Source organism: Papio anubis, chromosome 10 (genome assembly GCF_008728515.1).
Source record: "Papio anubis isolate 15944 chromosome 10, Panubis1.0, whole genome shotgun sequence".
NCBI lineage: Eukaryota > Metazoa > Chordata > Mammalia > Primates > Cercopithecidae > Papio > Papio anubis.
This window is the reverse complement of record NC_044985.1, coordinates 917-26234: the sequence shown is the minus strand read 5'-3', so window position 1 is coordinate 26234 and position 25318 is coordinate 917. Positions and strand designations below refer to the sequence as shown.

Here is a 25318-nt window from a genome sequence, read left to right as displayed (position 1 = left end):
GGCAATCTCCCAACTTGAGCGAAGCCCCAGCACCTCCCAGTCAGGTCATGCCACCTCTAGACAAAACCCACATGGAGAAATCATGAAAACCACAATATGCAACACAAGTCAATCTTTATTGAAAACTGCAGTATTAATACATAACAATTCTTGTTACAATAAACGTGCTTTTGAGATTTTTAAATCTGAGCTCATCTACTTATCAGATTGCATAAAAAATTAAAATAGTATCAATTGACACCTAATTGAACTGGCTCAGGATGGAAATTCCATTCCTTGGCATGGATACGTAAGTTCAATGAAGAAGTGAGGGATGCCTTTAACACTGGAAGACAATGCTGACTCAGCTTAAAAAAAAGTACCGAGAGAACGGTGTAAAAAATGGTATTTAAAAATCATTTAAAAAAAAACAAAAAGGAACCGTTTCTTCTTTAGTTACAATCCATGAGGCTCTCTAGGGACCTCTCCGTGTGGCCAGCACAGCAACCCTGCCAGGAACACAAACGACTGGCCCGAGATCTGGCTCAGCTGCCTTGCCCACTGGTCTGCACAGGGACTCATGGGCACAGCCTGTGGTGAGGAGACACCTGTCATGCCAGTCCTGGGAGCACACCACCCTTCTGCAGATCCGGGGTCCCGACACAGACGCCGCTCCTCCTCTGTCTCCCCTTCCCAAGTGACTTCACGTTAGTCCTGTGGACCAAACTAAGGCCATCCCTACAGGCTCTCTATTCTTCAAATAATGGGCATAGGAGAAAGACACAAACTTCCCGAAACGTGCAGTTTCCTAACCAAAAAGGCCACACAGCCCCACTTCTGTGTTACTTGGTCAGTTGAGCCCCTGGCGCCCTCAGGACCTACTGATAGAGCATGTCCTCTGCAGTATACTCAAGAGTCTGCTGCCCTTCAGAGAGCCCAGAGGGAAGACTCACAAATGCACAGGTACTGGGGGGAAAAATACGTGCGTGCTCTGCCTTCCCCCAGGCCAACCACACTCTGCTTTAGAGACCCTCTCAGAAAGCACCAGAGAGGAGAACCAGACGCTGCCGCCCACCTCAAGCCACAGCCCCGCCACCTGCTGCCGTGCCCACTGCAGGTCCTGTCCTGTCCGGGCAACAGCCAAACTGGTGACAATGGACATACAAAACAGTCAGCTGTCGGGTGAGGTGAAGGGGGCCCAGCTGCTCCGAGTAATACTGTTCTCAAATATTTAAAAAGGACAGGTGAAGTCTGGGTCTCCTTTTTTAAAGCAGACACCAATACTTACATAACTGGTACCTGTTGGCCTTTCACCAGCACTCACTGGTACTCACAGATGCCTTACATACCTTACGGGGGCCAACACTGACAGGTATTAGTACACTGCAAGTTGCTGTAATAATGTATTTCCTCTGGTTACTGTCGTGTCCCCAAGATACATGCAAATTATTTCCCAGACCTCATTCATCACAGTCAGATGATGCCACCAGAAGGAGCCCAGCTGGGGAAAGGCAGGACACTCACTGACCAGGCGCCCAGCCCAAGGCTCAGGACCACCCCTATCTCCTGTGAACACATTTGCATAGCACTCAAGCAAGTTTCCCGGAATAGTGACAGCTAGGCCTACAAACCACACCAAGAAGAATGTTCTTAACAGATGGCTCACGAGAGACATAAACGGTTCTGGAAGTGCCTTCATGCCCATTCCCACGACTGGCACTGACTCTGGCCCTCACAGAGCGGCAAGTTCATGGGTCACTGGCTCACACTAAATGCTCAGCCCCCAGCACAGATCCAAACAAGACTTCCATGAGCAGAGAAACTGCAGCAGCTAACAGACGATGGAACACACTCCCAAGCCTCAGGGGAGAAGGTGCAGAACAAATATTTTTTAAACAGCCATCATGATGTCCATGTTTACATGAATTAAGTCCTTTGCTTGCCTGTCTCAACTTCTAAAAGAACAGTAACTCAGCTGAAGGACTCCCAAATTAGGAATGTCAAACACACAAAAAGCAAATTTCTCAGAATGCTCCACCATATGTTTGGGGACAAATTATGCAGCTTTGTAACAGAATTTTGACCCAAGTTCTATTTCTTAATTAACTTTAATTTTACTAGAAGCAAATGTTGATAAAATTACAACCTATGACAGTTTTGTGACTATTCCCTAAGTCCAGATTCTTACCTGATATCTACCTTTTGTATTTGACAGCTGATGTCCTGACAGTTTCAAAGTCAGAAAGATTTCTGCACAGATGTGCAATGCAAACTTATTTCATAAAGCCTCTGAACTTCACAAAAGGGAAAAAAGGTTAAGTTATAGGGAGGAAGAAAAGTGTTGATGAAGCTGATGTAAATGGCGTATGTGTGCGGGGGATGCCGCCCACTCTTTAAAACACCATTTAATTCGGCGCTTGTAAAAACACTCATCCTGTGTGTGCCAAGTCCCAAGCAAGCCTGAAGAGATGCCTGTTAACTTCTACCCTCCTCCCGAACCCCAAGACTCCAGCCCTCACAGGAGCTGTGGGTGTATGTTTCAATTTTTGTTGTGTGGAGCTTTTTAAAAGCATACACTAAAATTGTGAGTATTTTATCCTAATCTATTAGCACTCAATTGGGGAAAAAAAGACTTCTCTGCTACTTGGTCAGCTGAACCCCTGGAACCCTTAGAACCTACTAATCCCGCCAACCGTCCACTAAACAGATGGAATTAGCAACAGAGACTTGAAGTAAGGGGCCCGAACCGCGTGCCTGCGGTGAGCATCTGCCCCCCACCACAGACACTAGCGGCGAGCGTCTGCCCCCCACACAGACACTAAGACGGAGTAAGCGCTCATGAAGCATTTGAAAGTACTTCTCAGTAAACATTCTATGTTCATAGACATCAGGAATCAAGAATCTGTTGTTTACAATGATCCATGCAAAAATATTCCTAAATTTCTTATAAAATAAGATGTGAAAAAGAAAAGTATGAGGAGTACTTACTATAAAAAATAAGGTTACCAAAGGCTCAGTGGTCAGGTGTCCCCCCACCAACCAACTGGGGCAGAACGCTAGTGGGCATCCTCACTGGGCGCCAGTGCCCTGACCCAGCTACCAGCAAAATGGGAGGAGCAGAGCCCCCTCCCCACCAGAGCCCACAGCACTCAAAACACAACCTCACTGGGAAGACGATGCACGCTCCTGCCGCAGAAGCCACTGAAAGGGACCCAGGCCTTCCATCCCCCACCCCCACTCCGACCCTCCCCGAGGACAGACACGCGCTCTCATGGATACAGGGTGGGCATACTTTGGGGGCGGGGTGGGGGAAGCCTCTTGATTTCTTATGTACAAGGTTCAGATTCTAAACTCCAATTCCTCTCCCACAATAAACCCTGCCAGCAGACGCACTCCAGCACCGCCTGGCCCTCTCTGCTGTCCGTGCCTGCTTCGTGCCAAGGGCCCTCAGCTGCAAAAGAGATGGCAGGAGCGGCTCACAGACAACAGACACTGGCCCCCCCTCACCCATCTCTAAGCGTCCCCTCCAGCCCGCCTCAGCAGACCAGTCACCACCATCAGGTGGCTGATCCCAGCAGCAGCTACAGGTTTCTACATTTCCAGACACATCCACGGCCCTGCCTTTCTACAAGAAATTGGAGGAATTTTAAATAAAGTTTTGTTCCCTTTTAAGTCATTCTTAAATATACCACTTTCTTCATAACATACAGCTGAAACCTTTGTCCTTCTTTGTAGGGGAAAAACAGCAATGCCTACCTGTTTTCAACTGATTCAAACATTTCTCCAGGGGGAAAAAAAATGGAATGATTTTCTAAGCTAAATAAAGCAGAGGACAATACCTCCTGCAAGCATGGCTGTTTCTCTTTCACATTTCTTCCATCCCAGGAAAATAATTTAGTTTTACGTAGGACTTTTCCAATAAAGATATATAAAAACATCGTCTCTCTGTAAGAGAACTGTAATGAAAATTTAGATAGCAGAGAAACTGCTTTGCCGACACAAAAACCACCCCCCTTGCCCCAAATTGTACTGGCCACGCTACTATGATCTTTCACGGTGAGCTATAAGCACGTCCCTGTCCCACTGACTCCACCAAGCCTACACTCAAAGGGATGCCCATGAACCGGCTGCGCCCAAGCAGCTGTGGCTTCCCCACTGTCTCGCAAACCTCGCAACTCCCTCAGTCAGTGCCAAAGAAACAGGTTGCTGAAAACTAAAATGTCCACATCCCTAACTGGCAACCCACATCAACCCCAAAAGGTTGAAGAATCATCTAAGATATTTCAGATGCTCTATGAAGAAATTCACTTTAACACTTATAACTTGAAGACTTTGCGAACATTACAACAGTGCATTAGTGATACAAGTTGTAAAATACGTTTCCATTCCTTTGGATTTTGCATATGATGGTTTTGCATCAGTCACTGCAGGTAGATTGAGCAAGCTTTTTGTGTTTGTTTTTTTAAACATGCATTCAACTAGATATGATTCAGAATAGATTAATACTCCCTTTTATCATTACAGTTAGCTAAAAAATTGCCAGGCAGTCCACAAAACAGAATTTGCTTTAAGACCAACCCACAGAGTCAGCTGGAGACTAACGGCGCTGGGGCCTGCTGGGCCGGGATATAGTCGTGTTTAGCTAAGTGTCGAGAGCATTAAGAAGAAAGTCCTGGTTGGAGGCGCAAGGCCTGCAGCACCAGCTGTGGAATCCCCAATAATGTGACTGCACAGCTCCGTCCTCAAACCTGCAGAAAGGAAGACAGATACTCAGTCACACAGAGCTCTTCCAGCACTGCTACTCCAAACTCTCAAGTAGGACGAGGTCCACCACGGTCGGAAAGGGCAGCAATGGGCAAAACTGCTGGACCTGGTTCTCACTTCCTTCCTAGAGATCCCCAATTACAACTAGAGCCCTATTTCCTGCAGCAGGCAGGTGGGGGGGTCACAGCACATTCCAAGGAAGGCTCAAGACGGACAGTGTCAACAGCAGGTAATCAATGGTTCCTTCTTTCTTCTACTCTGTAATGTCTCAATAAAAACAAAAAACTTAAATACTGCATTGCCTCTGGATCCAGGGTCAGGCACACTTTCCTCGTTAGTGCTTAAATATGTGGTAAATCTGCCACTGTCCCATGGAAATGCCCTTTCATCAAAGGCTGGCCCAGCCTTCACTGGTCACTTACATTTGCAGGTGATCACCACTGAGGGGGCACATAGCTGTAAGTGGGTGTTCCTGGGGCCCGGTATGTGGGCACAGTGACTGGGTGGGGGGCGACAGGAGTTGGGGAGTGAGCAGTCAGCAGGGTACCTGGAAGAAAGAGCAGCACATGACATGAGGCCGACCTCCTGCACAGCTCCACAGTGCCCAACACGCACACAAGCCTGGACTCTTTGCAAGGAGGAGGGTATACAGGAAGAGGGATAGTCTTGACCCAGATACTGTCAGACTCTCATTAGATAATCTCCCACACCCAAAAATTGTCTCCACACAGCAAGCTTCCACAGACAATATGTTTGTGAAAGTCTTTTGTGTGTCCCCTTCATAAAGCACACTCAATAATTTTTATTGAGTATAATTCAGCCTTAACAAGGAAGGAGATTCTGACTACAATATAGGTGAACCTTAAGAACATAATTCTAAAAGAAAGAAGCCAGTCACTATAAGACAAATATTTTATGATTCCACTTAGATGAAATACCTAGTCAAATTCAGAGACAGAAAGAAAGGAGAATGGGGAGTTAGCGTTTAATGAGTACAGGAGTTTCAGATTTGCAGGATAAAGAAGTTCTGGAGCTCTGTTTCACAACAATGTGAATATACTTAACACTACTGAACCGTACTTAAAAACGGTTAAGATGGGCTTGGCACAGGGCTCACATCTGTAATCCCAGTACTCTGGGAGGCTGGGGCGGGAGAACAGCTTAAGCTCAGGAGTTTGAGATGCGTCTGCGCAACATAGTGAGCTCCCAGCTCTACAAAAAAAAGCTGTAAAATTAGCCAGGTGTGGTAGCACACTTATAGTCCCAGCTACTCAGGAGGCTAAGTTGGGAGGATGGCTTAAGCCCATGAGTTCCAGACTACAGTGCACTGCACTCAAGCCTGGGCAACAGGGCAAGACCCTGTCTCAACAACAACAACAAAAAGTTAAGATGGTAAAAACAAATAAATAAAAAACAAGAGGCTGGGAACAGTGACTCATGCCTGTAAGCATAGCACTCTGGGAGGCCGAGGCGGGTGCATCACCTGAGGTCAGGAGTTCGAGACCAGCCTGGCCAACATGGTGAAATCCCATCTCTACCAAAAAGTACAAAAAAAATTAGCGGGGCGTGGTGGCGGGTGCCTGTAGTCCCAGCTACTGGGAAGGGTGAGGAGGGAGAATCATTTGAACCCAGGAGGCGGAGGTTGCAGCGAGCTGAGATCACACCATTGCACTCCATCCTGGCCAACAGGGTGAGACCCTGTCTTACAGAAATATTATAAATAAATAAATAAATAAATAAAACAAGAAATGATGATTCTAAACTACATGAACTTCTGAGTTCTTTAAGAAAAATCTATTTTTCCTACAACTGCAGAAACTCAGCAACTACCTGAGTCCATTTATGGACCAGCAGCACCTCCAACACAGCGGCCTTCACTCACCTGGCCCACACCCAACCCGGTGCCCGCTGCCCTCCCTCCCTGTGCCTCAAACCAGCAGTTTCTGTCTACGCCCAGTTTCCTGTTCCTTGACAGATAAGTATGGAGAAAACCAAATCAGAGTCTAGGTTGAAGCACACATAATATCCCAGAATGCTTCTCTCTGGCATAATCTCCTTACACTGAAGTCAAGTCCAGAAAAACAAGGAGGAAACAGTACGCTTTTGTGTGGGCATGACCTAAAGGTGGCCATATTGACCCACAGACCAGGAGGTGAATCCATATGGGTGGTCACCCAATCCCTAGACATCAGATCAAGCCCCCAGAGCTTCCACAGAGATGTGCCCATCCGAGACAGGAGCCTCATCTCTCCATGGTTTATTTTTCTTAGAGGAGGCCTTGGGAAGTAAAGTACAATAGATGAATGCCGAAGGATTTCTACAGGCAGCTGTTCCTTCTATCAACAGAAGACCAGCTCTTCTAGATGCATGAAAACATCCCTATGAAGACAACTGACCTTCAAAGACAAGCTCCCCTCAAGGGAAAGGAAGAGGGCCAGCCACCCCGGGACACACAGTGTCCTCCTTCTGCTCAAGTCTTACATGCTCGTGGGGGTGGGAGGAGAGGGGGGCACATCCTGCACTGCCAAATGGCTCAGTTCACCAACAAAGTGAGCCCATCAGATTCAGAAAGGCCTCTCCACAAGAGGTCACTCAGGGAGGCAAAATAAAAGATAACGTGCTGTTTCTTCCCCAAAGAATTTTCTGTCCTTCCACACAACTATAGCTATGAAAACCCAGAGCCAAGGCTCAGAGGATTTGTGAGCTCTCCCCCGCCCCACCTCTAGGGGACACCACAAGGCAGACACCGCAGGAACAAGGACTTACCTGCTGACATGGCCATGGTGGTCCCAGCCACCATGCCCATGGTGACCCCGTTGCCTCTAGGAGGGGGGATGGGAGCAGGGTACACTGTTGCCGGCATGCCGTTGGGCTGCACCACCGTGGTGTGGTGGATGACATGAGGAGGTGCTGCATACAGCGGCTGTGTGTAGTACGTGCCTTGCTGTGGGGAGAAGAGAGACAACTGACACAGGGTCCCAGGGCCAAAGGATGAGTGCTCAGTTGGTATCAACCCTTCCCACACGACAGTGTCTACCCAAAGCATACCTGTGCGTACGGGCTCTGCTGCGGGTAGGCACTTCGCACGGGGTACACAGCAGTCTGGTAGGGGTTCGGGGAGGAGGAGTACGGCGGCACAGCCCCGCTGGTGGGGGAACAGGACACTTTGTAAGGTGTGCCAGGAGTGTAACCTGAAACAAACAAGGCAATGGCCTGAGTTCACCCAAGCCGGTCCAGGCACAGGGAGAGACACATGCAGGGGGAGCCAAGTGGCGTGTCAGCCCCACGCACCTCGCCAGGCCTGCTGCCACTGCCGCCCCCGCTCTCCTCCACTAAGTTCTGACTTCATTTCTCACTTTGTGTGCGTGTGCGCATGCACGTGTGTGTGGCGGCAGGGTGTTGGGGAGGAGGAAAAAATACCAAAGGAGAACGTTCTACAGATGGAATGCTCACACAGGACAGGAAATAAAAACCGTCTTGTCCTGCTGGAATTAAAATTGGAATGGCCTTCCTGGTGCTAAATGTGGCATCCAAAGTATATATGCCTTTTAATCCCACAATTCCACTTCTAGAAGTCTGTCTGAAAGCAGTGCACATGGATCTACGCACACACAGACTTCACTGTAAGCTTGCTCATCATAGTGGTGTTTGTTACGGCAAAAACAGGAGATGCTTGCCCAACACCAGGACAGGCTAAGCACTCTATGGTAAAAAGCCCTCTGGGTCAAGAGAGAAGGCTGAACACACATACTTGCTTTTGTCCCCACATAAAATGACATGAAAATGACGATAAAGCAGATTAAGAGAAAAAAGACATAAAACTCACCAAGAACGGAAGAGAAGACAGCATGCTGAAGCCTGGCAAGCTGAAGTGGAGGGTGACTGAGCAGACTCGAGAGGAAGGCACTCTTAGCCAACAGCGAGGAGCAGCTGGCACCAAGACAGCCCTTCCCCAAAGCCCTGCAAACCAACCCACCTCCAGAAGCAGATAAAGAGGCCCGATCTAGTAAAGTGATTCAGTTTGCTGAATAAGCAGTTAGGTGTCCCTTCCTGATCCCAACAGAGAAGAGGGGCTTGGTCTCAGGGGAGGGAGAGGGTCTCTGGACAGCTATGTTCACAGCAGCTATATTCACAATGATCAAAAGCTGGCAATGGCCCAAACGCCCACCAGAAGACAGATGGGTAAACACACGGTGGTGCATCCATACAAATCCGACTGAGCAAGCAAAGGGACAAACTGCTGATCCATACAAGCACATGGATGAATCGCAAAGCCACACCATGTCAAAGAAGCCAGATACAGGGACACATGCTGGATGCATGTACTGACAGAAGCTCTAGGAAAGACCAACCTAATCCACAGTCATCAAAACCCACAGTGCAGGAGCCAGAGGGGCAAGCGAGAACCTTTCCAAAAGAGTGCATTTACCCAAATGTGGTGTCGGTCACACAGCTGTGTACAACTGTCCAAACACACCAAACTGTACACTGACGGTGGCGGCCACACAGCTGTGTACAACTGTCCAAACACACCAAACTATACACTGAAAAGGATTAACTTGTACTATGTAAATCAAACGTCCATACAAGTGCTTATGGCATCTCACATTCCTATGGGTGAGAGCAGGAGGGGTGGAGCACTCACACGCTGCCCGTGTCAGACAGCACCTTCGCAAGCCAGGCACACGTCCCCCAACATCCAGCAATCCACTCCCAAATATTTCCCCCAGAAAAATGAAAACACAGGTCCACGACAGACTTGTAAGAAGTGTTCAGTCTTATTCCTAATAGCCAAAAATGGGAAATAATCCAAATCTTCATCAACTGGAGAAAGGATAAATCATGATATATTTCTATCAACATTACTCAGCAATCAAAAGGAAAAAACATGGATGAATCTCACACCATGCTGAGCTTTCCAAAGAAGCCAGAAACAGAGCGGCACAATAGCAACGATCCCATTTATTCCCTAACGACAAAGAAACTTACCTACAGTGACGGAAATCAGAGAGGGGAGAGGGCGAAGGAAGCCTTCTCGGATGATCAAAGTGTTCCATGTTTTATTTGGAGTGGTGGTTCCATGGGCATGTACAACTGTCAAAACCCACCCAGTCGAGCACTTAATATGTGGGTGTTTTGTGCATAAATTATACTCAAGTTTTAAGAAATGAGCTGAGTATAAAGAATTTTGGATCACCTGAGCCGGAGGTCAAGGCTGCAGTGAGCTGTAATTACGCCACTGCATTCTGCCTGGGCGACAAAGAAAGACCCTGTCTCAAAACAGTAATAATAATAATAAAAGTTAATTTTTAAAACATTTTACACAATTGGGCTGTGTTTAGCAATATGTACGTGTGTTGTTGTTTTGGTTTTTTTTTTTTGAGATGGAGTCTTGCTCTATTCCCTAGGCTGGAGTGTAGTGGTGCAATCTCAGCTCACTGCAGCCTCTGCCTCCTGGGTTCAAGCAATTCTCATGCCCCAGCCACCCGAGTAGCTGGAACTGCAGGCATGTGCCACCACACCCAGCTAATTTTTGTCATTTTTAGTAGAGACGGGATTTTGCCATGTTGGCCAGGATACTCTCAAACTCCTGGTCTCAAATGATCCTCCTGCCTCAGCCTCCCGAAGTACTGGGATTTCAGGTGTGAGCCTGTATATATATGTACCTGGTCTGTATATTTCGTTTTAATTTGAAAGGGAAAGAGAATGACTGCCCCCCTAGGAAATTCACCAGTCTGGGGTTTTTGTTTCAGGTGCTAGAGAAATTCTGTGACATGGATATATTGCACAGTGGTGAAGTCTGGGCTTTTCCACCTAAATACTGCACACTGTATCAATTAAGTAACATGAAGGCCTCAGCCTTAGCCTTCTCAGACTCCCCTGCAGGCCCTTCTAGGTCTCACAGTGGGAGGTGCTGCGGCTGAGACCTGCGGCAGGCCAAACAATAGGTGGTCCCGTCCTGCACAGCAAGTGGGTGCTGACACCCACATCTGTCTGCATCCAGAGTCCTGACCCTTCGACCCAAATCAGGCAACTCCCAACCTCAGCTAGTCTCCATCTGAGGAAAGAAAAGATTCCTCCAGGGCTTCCTATATTTTGAAATTCACTCACTGCTATGTTAACCGTAAACAGAAACACTGCCAAAATTTGAATACAACAACTTTTAATACTGGTGCTTAGCCAAAGGAAAGCAGAATACACAGATTTTCCATTAGGATTTGGAAAAGCAAAGTTTCAAGACAAGAGCAGTTACAGAGTTCCCTTCTCTGGCTGCTCATCTCCTCGTCTTTAAGAAGGCTAAAACAGGAAAGTGAAAAGGAAAGCTTCACAGGTGTATACATGTTAGAACTCATCAAACTGAAGCTTTAAATCTGTACGCTTAGTTGTATGTCAATTACACCACAACGAGGTTGTATAACATTTTCTTTAATTAAAAAGAAAAAGGTAGCGTGAACGCCATCAAAGAATTATAAAGGAAAAGGTAGTGTTTGTCTAGCCATGTACTGATACTCCCAGGAAGAGACCTGGGACAGTCCAATTCCCCCTAAGTCACCAGCTAACTCAGGGAAGGAATGGAAAAAGGAAGCATGGTGTGTGGTGGGCACACATGTGACTAGTCATGGTGACTGAGGCATTACACCATCACAGAGAGGCTATTCACCATCAACATGGGGCCATGCCCTGTCACAGCGGAGATGATCAGGACAGATCCAGCCCTCCCCATAAGGTGCCTGGCCTCGGGGGGAAAAAAATCACAGGAAAACAAACCACCAACATAGCAACACTTTATGCAGTCTTGGCAAGCAATGAGGAGTCAGCTCAGAGAGGGGCGGGTGGGGCAAGGCTGTCTCAAATGAAAGAACTGTGGGGATGGAGGAGGTCAAGGGTCATCCTGGATGGCTCCCTTCCCCCCAGCCACACCACCTCCTTCATTTCCCACTGCCATGCAGCAGCCAGACACCAGCAGGTACCTTCAGCTGTACCCAAAGGAGGACACTGCCGAATGGGATCCCCGCTGTCCAGCTTAATCCCAGTTTCTGCCTCGTATTTCCACTAGCCTGAAAAGAGATCCTCCTAGAAGTCAACAAACTCTTATCTGACCAAGATGATAATTTTCTATAAAAGTGTCAAAACACAGAGCTACCCTCTGTGTGTCACATCCTGAGAACTGATGCTAGACTTCCAAGTTGGGAATCTCATTCCAAACTTCCGACCGTTTAAACGAACAAACCCACAAGGTTCCCTTTCTTCATACAATTAAAAACATTCATGACAGATAACTGGAAATATGAACACTGTTTACAATCTTGGTAGTAATAAAAAAAATATTTTTTAGGTGTGACAATGACACAGTTCTTATTATCCTTTAAAGATATTTAAAAAGCTGACGAACATAGTATCTGAGATTTGATTCAAAATAATATAGAGGAAAGTGGCAGGGGCCCAGATGAAAAAGATCAGCCAAAAGCTGATAACTGCTAAAGCCAGGCGATGTGTAGGTGGGAATTATATTCCCATGTACTTGTGCTAAAGCCAGGTGATGTGTGAGCAGGAACTTTTTTTTTTTTGGACGGAGTCTCGCTCTTGTTGCCCAGGCTGGAGTGCAGTGGCATGATCTTGGCTCACTGCAACCTCCGCCTCCTGGGTTTACGAGATTCTTCTGCCTCAGCCTCTCAAGTAGCTGGGACTACAGGTGTGCACTACCACACCTGGTTAATTTTTGTATTTTTAGTAGAGATGGGGTTTCACCATATTGGAAAGGCTGGTGTCAAACTCCCAACCTCGTGATCCGCCTGCCTCAGCCTCTCAAAGTGCTGGGATTACAAACGTGAGCCACCACGCCTGGCTGTGAGTAGGAATTATATTCCCATGTACTTGTGCTAAAGCCAGGCAACGTGTGAGTGGGAATTATGTTCCCGTGTATTTCTGTAAATACTTGAAATGTTTCCTAATTACTCTTTTGAAGTCAAAGTATTAAAAAATATAAGGAAGACTGTTATGGATTGAAAGAAATGAGACATAAATTCAACTTTATAAAAAATTCACTATGTAATGTTGAGTACATTCTGATTCCAAACTTTTTTTTTTTTTGAGACACAGTCTCGCTCTATTACCCAGACTGGAGTGCAATGGCGCAACCTCGGCTCACCGCAAGCTCTGCGTCCCGGGTTCACGCCATTCTCCTGCCCCAGCCTCCCGAGTAGCTGGGACTACAGGCCCCCGCCACCATGCCTGGCTAATTTTCTTTTTTGTATTTTTAGGAGAGATGGGATTTCACCGTGGTCTCCACCCGCCTCAGCCTCCCAAAGTGCTGGAATTACAGGTGTCAGCCACCACGTCCTGCTCAAACGTTTTTTAAAACTTAGGGGATAACTGGGCAAATGTAAATTTGAACTACTTTTAAAATTAGAGAACTGCTGTTTCTAAGTGCGGGCATGCAAAAGCACTCCTCACTCATGTTAGGGAGGGCTACACTCAAGTCTACTGGACAAGACACAAAGGATTCTGAATTGGTTCCACAAGAAGAAAAGAAAAACCACACAACGCTCATCCTTACACAAGGTAAATACGGGAAAAGATCACTGGCGAATCTAGGTGGTGGGTACCGTGGACATTCACTGTACTGTCGGCTTGACTTTTCGGTATACATAATTTTTTTTTTCTTTTTTTTTGAGACCAAGTCTCACTCTGTTGCCTAGGCTGGAGTGCAGTGGCGCAATCTCTGCTCACTGCAAGCTCCGCTTCCCTTCTCCTGCCTCAGCCTCTGGAGTAGCTGGAACTACAGGCACCTGCCAGCACGCCTGCCTAATTTTTTTTTTTTTTTTTTTGGTAGAGATGGGGTTTCACCGTGTTAGCCAGGATGGTCTTGATCTCCTGACCTCGTGATCCACCCACCACAGCCTCCCAAAGTGCTGGGATGACAGGTGTGAGCCACTGCGCCCGGCTAATTTTTTTAAATAATAATTAAGGTGGAAGGCTGGGCGTGGTAGCTCACGCCTGTCATCCCAGCACTTTGGGAGGCCGAGGCAGCCGTATCACATGAGCCTAGGAGTTGAGACAAGCCTGGCCAAGCTGGCAAAACCTTGTCTCCAAAATTAAAAAAAAAAAAAAAAAGTAAAAATACGCAAGGTGAAAAGTATACAGTACTTTCAGATGCTGACACACAACTGAGAGAGTGTACGCTAGCCAGAAATCTCCATGGAAATATAACAGTCATGTATGAGGTAAAAGAACCAGTAAGGAAGCTAGCTGAAAGGGCCCATGGATCACCATACCCAAATGCACCCCTAGAAGATGAATTATAGTCAGGCACAGTGGCTCATGCCTGTAATCCCAGCACTATGGGAGGCTGACGCGGGTGGATCACCTGAGGTCAGGAGTTTGAAACCAGCCTGGCCAACATGGTGAAACCCCATCTCTACTAAAAATACAAACGTTAGCCAGGCTTGGTGGCACATGACTGTAGTTCCAGCCACTCGGGAAGCTGAGGTGGGAGAATCACTTGGACCCGGGAGGTGGAGGTTGCAGTGAGCAGAGATTGCGCCAATGCACTCCAGCCTGGGCAACAGAGAGAGATCCTGTCTCAAGAAAAAAAGAAAAAAAAGAAGAAGACGACTACAAAATTTTGCCCAGCCTTTAAAAAGGCCATCAGCAGGAAGGGTTCTACAGCAGTCTGAAAGATGCTGATGTGGAAGATGGCCTGGTAGTAAGGCATAGGCTGGAAAAAAACAGTCAAACCATGCCACTGAACATGTTCAATCTATACAGCCAGCGTGCAACAAGAAGTTACAGTTCTATCTGATAACTGATTCACTAAAGAATGAGAAGAAAAAGGAAAAGCTATTAGAAGTTGTTAAAACAAGCAATAAACCCACGACCTACATCCATCAACATTGCTAACAAGAAAGTCCTTGACCTTTTCGTCACTGTTCGAACTGCAGAAAGAGCTCCGAGTGAAGAGAAGATGCAAGCTGCCAACCTGAACGAACCTCTAATAGAGAGTATAAAACCAAAGTAAGGAAAATCTGAGAACACCTCTCTTCAAAGAGGGAGTCTCTGAGTCAGAAGCGCTCATCTGGCCCACCACATCCACTGAAAAAGGTGAAGTCCTTTCTCAGGCTTCATTTCCTACCGTAGGATACACAGTCGAGGCGCCCACCTATGATGTCTTCCTTTTCTTTTATTGAAAGCCTCAAGCAGCAGAAATCCCTTCAGCTAGCCCTAGGTTTCCCAATCCAATCACCCACGGTGTCTTTTTTGTTTTTGTTTTGAGACGGAGTCTCGCTCTGTTGCCGAGGTTGGAGTGCAGCGGTGCGATCTCAGCTCACTGCAATCTCTGCCTCCCAGGTTCAAGTGATTGTCCAACCTCAGCCTCCCGAGTAGCTGGGATTACAAGCGTGCACCACCATGCTCAGCTAATTTTTGTGTTTTTAGTAGAGACAGGATTCACCCATGTTGGCCAGGCTGGTCGCAAAGTCCTGATCTCAAGTGATCCACCGCATCCGGCCTACCCAAGGTGTCTTACAACACCTACCTCACATGCAGGTTTTGCTGAAGCAAAAGGAGCGACTGCTCCAAGAAGGAAGCATGCAATGCATGGGATGCTAAACCTGTGCATTTCACACATGCACATTTTACTTAAAACCAAAACCAAAAAGGAACTAAACAAATATTAATGATGTGCACGCTCAAGTTATTGAGGTGAGGTATACTTAGGCCCACAACTTACTCTGAAATGAAACCCATCAAAAAATAAGATGGACTGAAGGATGGATGGAGTAACGTGTATGTGATACAAGTAAAATGTTACTTGTAAAAGTTGACTTTAAAAAGTTTAATCGTAGAATCTTAGCATCCATATATAGATGATCACTGAAATTTCTGCAGCTTTTCTGTGATATCTGAAAGTTTTTACAATAAAATGTTGAAAAAAGTCAACTACTTCTCATCAGACCAATAGTTTTTAATATATATTATCTTACTGCTTTTTCTTATGACTGTGCGGCTATGTTCTAACGCTCACCAGAAAACTCTGGTCTTGGCTTAGGCATGAATGTTACACCATTTTCTAGCCAGCATTTAAGAAAAGTGCATTTCAAGTAAGGCAAACAGGTCTCCCTATCAATTTAAGACTTAGTGTGGGGCCAAGAGCTATGGTGCACACCTGTAATCTCAACACTTTAGGAGGCCAAGATGGGAGGATAACCTGATTCCAAGAGTTCTGAGACTGGCCTGGGCAGCATAGCAAGACCTCGTCTCTACAAAATAAAGATTAGCCAGGCATGGTGGGGTGTACCTGTAGTCTCAGCGACCTAGGAGGCCAAGGCAGGAGGATCGCTCATTGAGTCCAGCAATTCTGGGTTACAATGAGCTATGATTGTACAACCACACTGCAGCCTGGGCAACTGAGCCAGACCCTGTCTCTAAAAACTAATAATTTTAAAAATTTTTAAAAAACTAAGTAAAAACAAAATTTTAATTAAAAATAAAGACAGTGTGTGCTTGTCACCTTCCTTAAGTTTTTTTTTTTCATTCAGCAGTAAGTCCACCATATCCCTCCATAGTAATTCAACAGGAACTTCACAAACTTCAAATAAACAAACATACACAATTACCTCATCGTACCCAAAACTATACACTGCCCCCTGAAATACCAAATTCATTCAGTGCTAGGTCTTTCCAAAACAACAGCTTTCCAGATTCTCCCTCCCCAAGAAGCCCGTCTGTGCCGATGCAAGCCACGCGGCGCGAAGAACAGAAGCTCCCTCCTTCCACTTTTACCAAACCTGCGAGCAACCCTGGCTGGGCCCTCAGGAAGGACATGCACAGGGTCACTGACTTTAGAATGCCAACTGTTCGGGAACCAGAAACTTTTTATTTAAATAGGTCATTTTTTTTTCCCAAAAGTACTGCGTACCACACAGATTTTTATAATAATTTTTGAGTAAAAAAGACATTTATTTAGAAAATTTTAAAAATTCAGAAGCCTAAAGTACATGTGAGGAGAAAAGATCTGCACCAAAACACAGCATCATGAAATTTCTGAACAGGAGCGGCAAAAATCCTACAGAGTAGCAAAGAAAAAACAATGTTACACTCAATCAGGCACCAACAAGGTATCCCAATTCTCAGCAGCAGTGGTGGAAGCTGGAAAGCCATTGAGCAAAGGCCTGAAAATTCTGGGGGGAAGTAACTGCTACTCTAGAATTCTACATCCAGACAAACCATCAACCAAGTGTGCGTGCAGAATAAAATGTTTGCAGACATGGAAAATCTCAAAATTGTGATTTTTCCATACTCTCCCAGGTGCTTACTGAAGAAAATCCCCCGCCAAAGCCAGAGTAAACTAGGAAAAAAGAAAAGAAAACTCAGGCAGAAGGGAAAGGCAAAAGCAAGCCCTGGGATGATGAGGAAGAGTGACCCCCCAGGGTCTGGCCCAGAGGACAACCAGACCAGGTAAGAGAGAGGAAGGGAGGGTTTCAGAGCTCACCAGGAAAACACAACACACATGTATCGGAAATTGCTAAGAAGAGATCTCAACACATCGGGGGTAGCTGGAGATTTAAGTAATGCTATGGTCACAGAAACCTAATCAAATATACCAGGTAAGTACAGTATTAATTCCAGGGAAATCACAGTAGATGCAGAAGAAATTGCAACAGGGCACAGGACAACAGGATCGCCACATAGAGGACAGAGCTGTCAACAATGCTGATGTGACCACAATAACAGAACTGTGAAGGAAGGTAGGGGCAGCAAAGTGAGAAGTCAGTAAAGCAGTGCCACTTTACGAAAAGAAGCAGGGAACAGCAGAGACACGTCATGTGGACGCACGGAAATCACAAGCAAAAGCAGCTTTAAAGAATTAAAGAGCTCGAGTTTGCCCATGGGGAGTGAAACGTGGGGGCTCCCACAAGGGAGGAGGGAACTGCTACTGTTCATTTTAAAAAGCCTTTTGGAGCGCTGCGATCTTTTACCTACGTGAATGTAAACCTTTAAGAGGGAAAGAAACAGGCTCCACAGGACCTCACAGCCTATTAATATTCCAAAGACTATTCTCTCCTGCTTGGCTGCCATGTGTGAAGTTTAATTTTTAAACAAACCAAGGGTTTCATTTTATGGCTATAATTCTGAGTTCAAAAAGAAAAGAAATGCTGGGCGTGGGGGCTCATGTCTGTAATCCCAGCACTTTGGGAGGCTTAGGTGGGTGGACCACCTGAGGTCAGGAGTTCAAGACCAGCCTGACACACATGGAGAAACCCTGTCTCTACTAAAAATACAAAAATTAGCCAGTGTGGTGGAGAGCACCTGTAATTCCAGTTTCTCAGGAGGCTGACGCAGGAGAATCGCTCTGCCTCCCGGGTTCAAGTGATTCTCCTGCCTCAGCCTCCCAAGTAGCTGGGACTACAGGTGCCCGCGACCACGCCTGGCTAATTCTTTTATTTTTAGTAGAGACAGGGTTTCACCGTGTTAGCCAGGATGGCCTCGATCTCCTGACCTTGTGAACCGCCCGCCTCAGCCTCCCCAAGTGCTGGGATTACAGGCATGAGCCACAGCACCCAGCCAACATTTGTATCTTTTAAAAATAAGTGCTAATGTAATAAACATCTAAACCACCTTGTAAAGAACAGACTGTTCTGACAATTTCAGATCCTCATTACAAATACTAGTTATAGGTCCCTGTGACTCTAAGTGGGAGCAGAACAGAGGCCTCAGTGTGCTGGCCCAGCTGACATCTGTGCCTGATCGTAGGCTTGGTGCTGAAATCCTCCCATAACAAATCAAGGAGTTATCTATCCATTATTCCAACGCCAAAGGTGAAGTTAAACAACTTACCCAGGGAGTGACACAGCCAGGAGTATAAGCCACATCCAGCTAACTCCACAAACCAAAGCTCTGATTCCAAAAATGGACAGCCCAGTTGTATTAATTCATTCTCACACTACTAATAAAGAAATACCCGAGACTGGGTAATTTATACAGGAAAGAGGTTTAATGGACTCACAGTTCCACATGGCTGGGAGGCCTCACAATCATGGTGTAAGGCAAAGGAAGAGCAAAGGCACACCTTACACAGCGGCAGGCAAGAGAGCGTGTGCAGGGGAACTGCCCTTTATAAAACCATCAAATCTCATGAGACTTATTCAGTATCACGGGAACAGCACAGGAAAAATCCACCCCCATGATTCAATTACCTCCCACCAGGTCCCTCCAATGACACGTGGGGATTATGGGAGCTACAGTTCAAGATGAGACTTGGGTGGGGACACAGCCAAACCATATCACCACTCTTGATGTGTGCATACACAGCCTTGTTCAGGAGGACAAAATGAATGAATGACACCTTCTCCATTTCCAGATTCCGAAAAATAGAATTCTTCAGCAAAAGACATCTCATCACAAGGTTCTCAGATTCCTCTTATGTTACAATTGGAAGAGGGCTAAGAAATACGTGGCATTTGGATTACAAAAGTGCTCTGGAAGCCAAACTCCACATATACAGCGTTGAAACCACAAGTCAGCATTGGGTACAAACTGGATGGCAAGAGAACCAAAAGGCAGATCAAGAAAGCAGCAGGGGCTGGGTGCAGTGGCTTACTCCTGTAATCCCAACACTTTGGGAGGTCAAGGTGAGAAGATTGCTTGAGCTCACGAACTTGAAACCAGCCTGGGCAATACAGTGAGACCCCATCTCTACAAAATTTTTTAAAAAATTATCTAGGTGGGGTGACTTGTGCCTAAGGTTCCAGGTACTTGGGAAGCTGGGGCAGGAGGATCGCTTGGCCGTGAGCCAAGTTCATGCCACTGCACTGCAGCCTAGGCAACAAAGTGAGATCCTATCTCACACACACACACATACACACACACACACAGAGAAAGAGAGAGAGAAAGCAAGAGAAAGAGACAGAGAGAAAGCAGCAGGAAGGGAGAAAAACTTCTCTTTTAAATTTTTTATACTGATAATTTTGGCTTGCTCATCAGAAACAGGGATAGGCTCACTGAAAAGGGAATTAAAAAATTCAAAACATGAGGCTGGGTGTGGTGGTTTATGCCTGTAATCCCAACAGTTTGGGAGGCTGTGTTGGGAAGATCCCCTGAACTCAGCAGAAAAACGCTGTAACTACCACTGGACTTCACCTTGGGTGAAACCACAAGACCCCCATCTCTTAAAAACAAACACCTAAGACATGAAAACAGAGAGGATCCCAGAAAAAGATGGGCACACAGCTCTGATCCAGACTCAGGTCAGATGGCCAACAGCACTTGTGGGACATCAGAAAGACTTTCTTTTTTCTTTTTTTTTTTGAGACAGAGTCTCGCTCTGTCACCCAGGCTGGAGTGCAGTGGCGCGATCTTGGCTCACTGCAACCTCTGCCTCCCAGGTCCAACTGATTCTTCTGCCTCAGCCTTCCAAACAGCTGGGACTACAAGTGTGTGCCACTACACTTGGCTAATTTTTGTATTTTTAGTAGAGACGGGGTCTCACCATATTGGCCAGGCTGGTCTTGAATTCCTGGCCTCAAGTGATCTGCCCACCTTGGCATCCCAAAGTGCTAGGATTACAGGCATGAACCACCGTGCCTGGCTGCCTTGTATTTTTCATTCACCAATTTCACAGCTTCTCCTACAAGACCAGAAGATCTGGCACTGGTGCGCCAACAGTCTGGCACCCAACAACTGCCTGGCACCCATCAGCGGATGCCCCTCTAAACAAGGCAGGCCATTTGGGCAGCTGCAGTTGCTACCTACCTGTCCCTGCTTCTAGATTACAGAACAATTTGAGAGCAGTCTTGGAAAAGGGACAACACAGGCCTTACCCTCCCTATGAGAAAGGAGAGATGTTCAAGAAGATGGGTGACAAGCTGGGCATGGTAGCTCACGGCTATAATATCCCAGCACTTTGGGAGGCTGAGGCAGGAGGATCACTTAAGCCCAGGAGTTTGGGACCAGTCTAGGCAACACAGTGAGACCCAACTCTACAAAAAATAGAAAAATTAGCCGGGTGTGGTGGTGTGCACCTGTAATCCCAGCTACTCGGGAGGCTGAGGGGCGAGCATTGCTCGAGCCTGGAAAGTTGAAGGCGCAGTGAGGTGTGACTGCACCACTGCACTGCAGCCTGGGCGACAGAGCAAGACCTCGTCTCAAAATAATAATGAGATGGGTGGCACATGTTCCACAGGGTGGCCCCCAGAGGCGCCCAAGGTGGGAAGTTGTCAGCAGCACTCGGCCTCCAAACACTACCCTGCCTCTGCGAGGCAGTGCTGCACATTTTTGGCAAGAACAGCTCTGTCAGCCTGAAATAAACTCAAGGTTCTTCTTGTAAAATAAAAAAGCTGAAAGTTTTAAGTACATTTTCACACTGATTTGTGCCTCCATGAAGACATGAGTAAAAGTGGGCTACCTCTGAAAATCCTAAAAGAGTAACTTATGTTATGGTGGTCTACAGCATGATCATCACATGCCACATTCATACGTATGCCGAGGATACAAACTTCAATCCATTCCTACCATCACACACAAAAATTAACTCCAAATGGGTCACAGACATAAATGAAAAACCTATAAGTGTAAAACTTCTACAAGAAAAAAGAAGAAAATATTTGTGAAGTTAGGTTACACAGGTTTCTTTCTTTTTTTTTTTTTTTTGAGACGGAGTCTCACCACCCTGTAGCCCAGGCTGGAGTGCAGTGGCGTGATCTCAGCTCACTGCAAGCTCCGCCTCCCGGGTTCTCACCATGCTCCTGCCTCAGCCTCCCGAGTAGCTGGGACTACAGGCACCCACCACCATGCCCAGCTAATTTTTTGTATTTTTAGTAAAGAGTGGGTTTCACCGTGTTAGCCAAGACGGTCTCGATCTCCTGAGCTCATGATCAGCAGGCCTCGGCCTCCCAAAGTGCTGGGATGACAGCCGTGAGCCACTGCGCCCAGCCAAGTTACACAAGTTTCTTAAGTATGGTACCAAAAAGCATGATCCATAAAACGACTAACCCTCATCAAACTTTTTTTTTTGAGACAGAGTCTCACCCTGTCACCCAGGCTGGAGTGCAATGGCATGATCTCAGCGACCTGCAACCTCTGCCTCCTGGGTTGAAGCGATTCTCCTGCCTCAGCCTCCTGAGTAGCTGGGATTACAGGAGCGCACCTCCAAGCCCAGCTAATTTTTGTATTTTTAGTAGAGACAGGGTTTCACCATGTTGGCCAGGCTGGTCTCGAACTCCTGACCTTGTGATCTGCCCACCTCGGCCTCCCAAATTGCTGGGATTACAGACGTGAGCCACTGCGCCTGGCCCAAACTTTTAAAACCACTTTTAAAGACACTGTTAGAAGAATGAAAAAGCCACAGACTGGGAAAAAACATGCATATATCTGGTAAGAACTCTCAAAACTCAATGATAAAAAAACAATAACCGACATACAGGAAAAGCTGTATACAAATTCTTCACCAAAGTCACACAGAAGGCAAATACGCACATGAAAAGATACTGCTACACATTCACTAGAATGGCTAGAATTAAAAAGACTGACCACACCAAGTGTTGTTAAGGATGTGGAGGAACTGCAACTCACAAACACTGCTGGCAGGAATGTAAAATGGTACCACCATTTCGGAAGACAGTTTGGCAGTTCCTCACAAAGTTAAATACACACCTGCCATAATAACCAGCCACTCGAATCCTCTGCATTTATTACTCAAGAGAAATCAAAGCATATGTTCACACAATAAACTGCATGTAAATATTAACAGCATTTTCATTTCTAATAGCCCAAAACTGCAAATAACCCAAACGTTCATCACATGGTACATGGATAAGCAAACTGAAATATTTATTTCCATACAACAAACTACTACCTAACAATAAAAAGGAATGAACTACGGATACATACTACGAGACGGATGGTTCTTTCAAGGCAAAACACAAAAGGAAAACCACTCTAAAGGGAAAAAAATGGGCCAATGTGGCAAACAGCCAGGGACTGAAAGTCGAGACTCTTGGCATAACTGTGTCTTAGAGTCATGGGAAACCACTGAGAAAAACTCATCTGGGAGCATCGCTCTGGTTTAAATGGGAAGAACACTAACTCAGGGAGAGAAAGCTCGGGAGCATGACGACCAAGTCAAGAAGGTTTTTTTCAGGCTGTGAACTACAGGCTGAACAAGGGTAGTCATAGTGGAAATGGAAAGGAAGAGATGGATGTAAGGACAGAACATAAAGGCAGAATTTTATGATTCACAAAACTGGAAGAATTTGGGGAAAGGACACTGCTATTGTGTCCTCCTCTGTCAGAGTTAACTGTGTTAGGCCAGTGTGAGGGACAAAGCTGCCCCAGCAGTCCCAGGATTAAGGCCACACCACAGCCTCAGATCAGAGTGTGCACCACCACTGCTGCGGGTGAAAAAAGTCCAAAAGGAAAACACCGGAGAGTGCAGGCTCCTAGGAGGAAATCCCACGAAACAACCAATCTCCTCACGATTCAGACCCAAACCAATTCCACTTTCAATAGTAACAGTGATTTCCAAAATCTAAAAATATTCCTATGTACCTTACATGGAAAATAATACTTTTTAAAAAAATATGATCAGAGTGCTAAAGTAGTCAAACAAAAAATTATCTCTAAAAACATTAACATAGAAATTCCACCTGTTAGCATGGCAAGAGTCTTCAGTTTCTAGTAGGTGATACTACTTCATGAACAGATGCTCTGGCAGAGTTAACTCTAACAACCTAGTGATTACAGATTTGCCTTGTGGGAAGACATGAGAAACACAGTATATAAAGCTTTAGTGCAGTGAGAATTAAGCTTTTGTTGCACTTATCAACAGGCTAATTTAATGAACTTGAGAAATCGACTCAACCAAGTCCTAATTCTAAACCCACCCTTCTCAAAATCCATCCCTTGACCTTTCTCTCCCATCTGTATGTACAAAGCATTTTATCACCCAGCACATACCTGTTTGGAAGGTAGGATTTGCTCCAGGATACATGTTAGGAGAATAGGCAGGAGCTGCTGCTGCATAGCCCATGGGAAAACCAGCTGAAGAAAAATACAGAACAATCTCATGTCATCAACTGAAGCAGTGACGCACAATCACCAGAGTTCCTGCAAAGCCATCGCTCTTACCTTCGTCCCCAGAACTCCACGGACTGACTTAAGCAGCCCCAAGAGCACTATGTGTGGCCAACGATGTTGTTGTCGTCTTTTGAGACAGTTTCGCTTTCGTCGCCCAGGCTGGAGTGCAATGGCACGATCTTGGCTCACTGCAACCTCTGCCTCCCAGGTTCAAGCAATTCTCCTGCCTCAGCCTTCCAAGGAGCTTACAGGTGCATGCCAACACACCTAATTTTTGTACTTTTAGTAGAGACGGAGTTTCATCACATCAGCCAAGCTGGTCTCAAACTCCTGACTTCAGGTGATGCACCCACCTCAGCCTCCCAAAGCGCTGGGATTACAGGTGTGAGAACTGCGCCTGGCTTTCCCTCAGAATTTTGACAGGTCACAATTATATATTTTATTTTGTATTTTGGGGGGGACAGAGTTTCACTCTTGTTGCCCAGGCTAAAGTGCAGTGGCACGATCTCGGCTCACTGCAACCTCCGTTTCAAGCGATTCTCGTGCCTCAGCCTTCTGAGTAGCTGGGATTACAGGTGTTTACCACCAGGCCTGGCTAATTTTCGTATTTTTAGTAGAGACGGGGTTTCACCATGTTGACCAGGCTGGTCTTGAACTCCTGACCTCATGATCCACCTACCTTGGCCTCTCAAAGTGCTGGGATTACAGGCGTAAGCCACAGTGCCCAGCTTCAATTATAACATTTCTGGAAGTTTCATTCCAAACTCTAAATCACATAATTACTTAACAAGAGTAATAAGGGTGCTAAGGGTATCACGCACTAGGTCCTGTTACCCTCATCTGACTTCACGGCACAAAGTCTGGAAGAATCACTTGAACCTGGGAGATGGAGGTTGCAGTGAGCTGAGATTGTGCCACCACGCTCCAGCCTGGGCGATGTCGAGCAAGACTGTCTCAAAAAAATAAAAATAAAAAAAATAAAAGCAGTATAATCTTTATAATAAGCACCAAAAGAATAGTAAAATAATTTTTTTTTTGAGACAGAGTTTCGTTTTTGTTGCCTAGGCTAGAGTGTGACGATGCTATCTTGGCTCACTGCAACCTCCGCCTCCCAGGTTCAAGCGATTCTCCTGACTCAGCCTCCCGAGTAGCTGGTATTACACGTCCGGCTAATTTTTTGTATTTCTAGTAGAGATAGGGTTTCACTATGTTGACCAGGCTGATCTTGAACTCTGGACCTCAGGTGATTCGCCTGCCCCAGCCTCTCAAATTACTGGGATTACAGGCATGAGCCACCACGCCCAGCTATAAAAGAACTGTTTATAAGTTAATGAAGAATTAAATGAACAGGTTGGGCACGGGCAGAGAAACTCCATCTCAAAAAAATAAAAAGGAAGAAAGCATTTTGAGGAAGAGTTACTTTTTTCCATTAAATGTAAACAAAAAGAAAAGTTATAGACTAGACTCTCCAATGGCCAGTAAGAGTACAAAGTTGCATAAAAGC

The 25318-nt window shown here is 46.1% G+C and overlaps 1 protein-coding gene across 1 annotated transcript; it reads right to left on the bottom strand.

Moving 5' to 3' along the window:
* Positions 1–97: 97 nt before the first annotated feature.
* Positions 98–24883, bottom strand: FAM168B (family with sequence similarity 168 member B). Its single transcript, XM_031651153.1, has 5 exons — positions 23695–24883; positions 7792–7934; positions 7510–7687; positions 5166–5290; positions 98–4727 (listed from the first exon to the last, which is right to left on the bottom strand). The coding sequence occupies exons 1-4, from the start codon at positions 23765–23767 to the stop codon at positions 5178–5180; spliced, it is 507 nt and encodes a 168-aa protein (XP_031507013.1). The 5' UTR covers positions 23768–24883; the 3' UTR covers positions 98–4727; positions 5166–5177.
* Between the last annotated feature and the right edge of the window lie 435 nt (positions 24884–25318).

Coding starts and splice junctions, on each gene's coding strand:
- FAM168B (XM_031651153.1), bottom strand. CDS start 23,767: ATGGGCTATGCAGCAGCAGCTCCTGCCTATTCTCCTAACATGTATCCT. Junction 7,935..23,694: donor AAATCCTACCTTCCAAACAG/GTATGTGCTGGG, acceptor TGTTTGTTTCAG/GTTACACTCCTGGCACACCT. Junction 7,688..7,791: donor AGCAGAGCCCGTACGCACAG/GTATGCTTTGGG, acceptor TTCTCCCCACAG/CAAGGCACGTACTACACACA.